Here is a 2733-nt window from a genome sequence, read left to right as displayed (position 1 = left end):
GTTATGGATAAAAAGTGTCTTTTTTTGTTTCAAAATAGCTGATAACTATTCGCTGATAGCTGCCAACATCTGCAAACAAATATAATTCTATAAAGTGGTTCTATATAGTGTGTAACTGTTAATATAGAGCGTTATCAAATTTATTGCTAATACATTCATATGGTACACTGACTTCTGAGGAAATTTTAAATGGCACTCGCCATCAAAAAGGTTGCCTACCCCTGCTCCAAAGATTGCTGTGCTTGGACTTTCTTCTCATCAGGTTCAGTGGTAAAGCTACACTGTACAGTAAATAAAGGTTTTTTCCTGCTAACTGGACTAATAGCGGGAAGTTTGGGGCAATTTAAGGTGTGATTAAATATTTTAAGCTTCATCTATAACAAGGCATTGAACAATAAACCCAAGGACCATTAAAAAGAGAGTTTGGAAGGTAATTTTAACCACTGTCTTTCTGACAGTTAGATAAGGACTCCATTCAATAATAAATTACAGCCAGTAAGTGCTGCACGGTGTTTGAAAACAGATAAATATACTTAGCCTGACTTAGCCTGATGCAAGTTTAAAAGAATACGTTGTAGTGTTATGAGTGGTTTATGTGCAAAAATACAGGCAATAAATTATACACGGAATACATGGAAATTGCTACAAAATTCATTTAACGCTAAAGTTTTTAAAGTGTAAAGAGAAAAGCCAGCAACAGCCTTTGGTAACATTTTACAGTGGTTCGAAAAAGTGTTTCCCCCCCGTCTTAAATTCCCTATTTTTTTGCATATTTGTCACACACTTATATGTTTCAGATAATTAAACAAACGGTAATATTAGATAATATAAGACAAGCTGAGTCAAAACAAAATGTAGTTTTTAAGTGAAAAAAGTTATCAAAACCTATCTGGTCTTGTGTGAAAAAGTAATTAACCCTGCCCCCTTGTTAAATCATGAATTAACTGTGATTAAACAGGTTTTTTGTAAAGCTGAGTTCAGTTTCACTAAACACACTCAGGCCTGATTACTGGCAGACCTGTTGAATAATTCAAATAACAAGGCCTGGACTGCTTTAACTAACACGATCTGTATGCTGACTTAAACAGAATTATGGTTACTGTTTGACAAAGACTCACTGGTAACCAAATTGTTCTGATGATAAGTGATAGCACTGATAAGTTCTACAATATTCAAGAAGTCCAGTTTGACCTCTCAGTATCTCACATTAAACAACAGTGAATTTAGGGCATGTTAAAAATCCCAATCCTCAAATTTGCTGTTCACACAGAGAAAATCATAAAAAAGATCTTAAGACAATAAGTTAAAAAAATGCAATGAAAATACAACAACAGCATCAAAAAAACAAAAATAACAATCACAGACAGCAAAAAGTCTTACTTTTAGTTGCCTTCTGGGACATCTTCACATGCTCGCTGAGCCTCTCATGACTTCACAATATGTGGTCACCCTGATAGTAGGTACAGGAATAAGAAAGCTCAAATATTTGCACATATGACACTGCCTTTACTGTAAAAAAACAAAACAAAAAACAACTGAAAATGTGATCTGAAAGTCAAATGACATGAAAACTAAGATGTAGAGCGTTTTGCACACATATGTAAATGTGTTCAAAGCATTTAACAAAAAAAGGATCACAACACGTTTCACAACTACAAGCAACAGCTAAAAATACTCTAAGTTAAAATTAAAACACACAACAGTGTGCACTAGCTAAAAGCAAACCTATACAAATAAGCCTTGAAGCGCTCTTTAAAACTTTCAATAAAGTCCAGAGATTTCAAATGTATTAGTAGTGCACAAGGTTATTGTAATTAGCTGAAACTAAACTAAAAACTAATCACAAAAAAAAAACATTTTAATTCACTAAAATAAGTATAAAATTAGACCTTTGAAAGACTCGTTAGAAAATATAAAACTTTAATAACTCTAATAGTGCATTCCGTAGTTCACAAGCTCAAAGCTCATAATCTGTTTTAGTTTTCAGTCTAGAACAAAGTGAACCACTAAGAGGTTTAGGGTGAAAGACCAAAATGACCTGTATGTATGGGTGTAGGAGTTACAAAGGTTTTGATAAAACCAAAGAAGAGACTGTGAAAATTTACATAACGTCAATCACTTTGATGCAGTTCTCACATCCAGAAGTTGTCTCACTACTCTTAATGCAGTTCTCAAATCAGAAACACTTTTCTCCCCACTCAATTGCATTTCTCATTATTTTTATCTACATATACTTCACAACTAAATATATTTGTAATTATGCTGATGCACTTCTTACTTGAATCTCACAACTCATCAAAACAGCTTGTACTTTTGTCAGTCAGAACTGTAGATACTTTATTTCCTTGCATTTTTTCTCAGTTGCTTTAGTAATGTTTAGATGTAATTTCTTACATCAGAATCGTCATTCTCCCCACTCTCCAAGCAGTTCTGAAAGTTATACAGTTAAGCATTTTTACAATTTTTTTTATACTTTTATTAAAAGGCATCTGAAGGACTTTCAGACCACGAGAAACAAAATTCTTTGGTTTGATGAAACAAAGATTAAAGTCTTTGGTCTGGATGCCAAGCATCATGTCTAGACAACATGTTCTCATCCCAACTCGTCACATACCCATGCGATAAGATAAATCGTCAGGATGTTACGCATTCAGAGGCATGAGAGCCGTTTGGAATGAATCTATACATGCAAATGTGTTTTACTCTCTGATCATGAATCGCTTTGGAAAACAC

The 2733-nt window shown here is 33.7% G+C and overlaps 1 protein-coding gene across 3 annotated transcripts in view; it reads right to left on the bottom strand.

Moving 5' to 3' along the window:
* st3gal4 (ST3 beta-galactoside alpha-2,3-sialyltransferase 4) overlaps positions 1–2733 on the bottom strand; it is a 39420-nt gene that overhangs the window by 24249 nt on the left and 12438 nt on the right. For all 3 annotated transcript variants that reach the window (XM_005927283.2, XM_005927285.2, XM_005927284.3), the window contains one exon: positions 1381–1450. In XM_005927283.2, coding sequence (XP_005927345.1) covers positions 1381–1402 — 22 coding nt within the window. In that variant the 5' untranslated portion in view covers positions 1403–1450. The remainder of the gene's footprint in view (positions 1–1380; positions 1451–2733) is intronic.

Source organism: Haplochromis burtoni, unplaced genomic scaffold (assembly GCF_018398535.1).
Source record: "Haplochromis burtoni strain Fernald_Lab_line unplaced genomic scaffold, NCSU_Asbu1 Contig_88, whole genome shotgun sequence".
NCBI classification, from domain to species: Eukaryota; Metazoa; Chordata; class Actinopteri; order Cichliformes; family Cichlidae; genus Haplochromis; species Haplochromis burtoni.
Note: the sequence above shows the minus strand (reverse complement) of the source record. Positions and strands in the feature narration are given on the sequence as shown.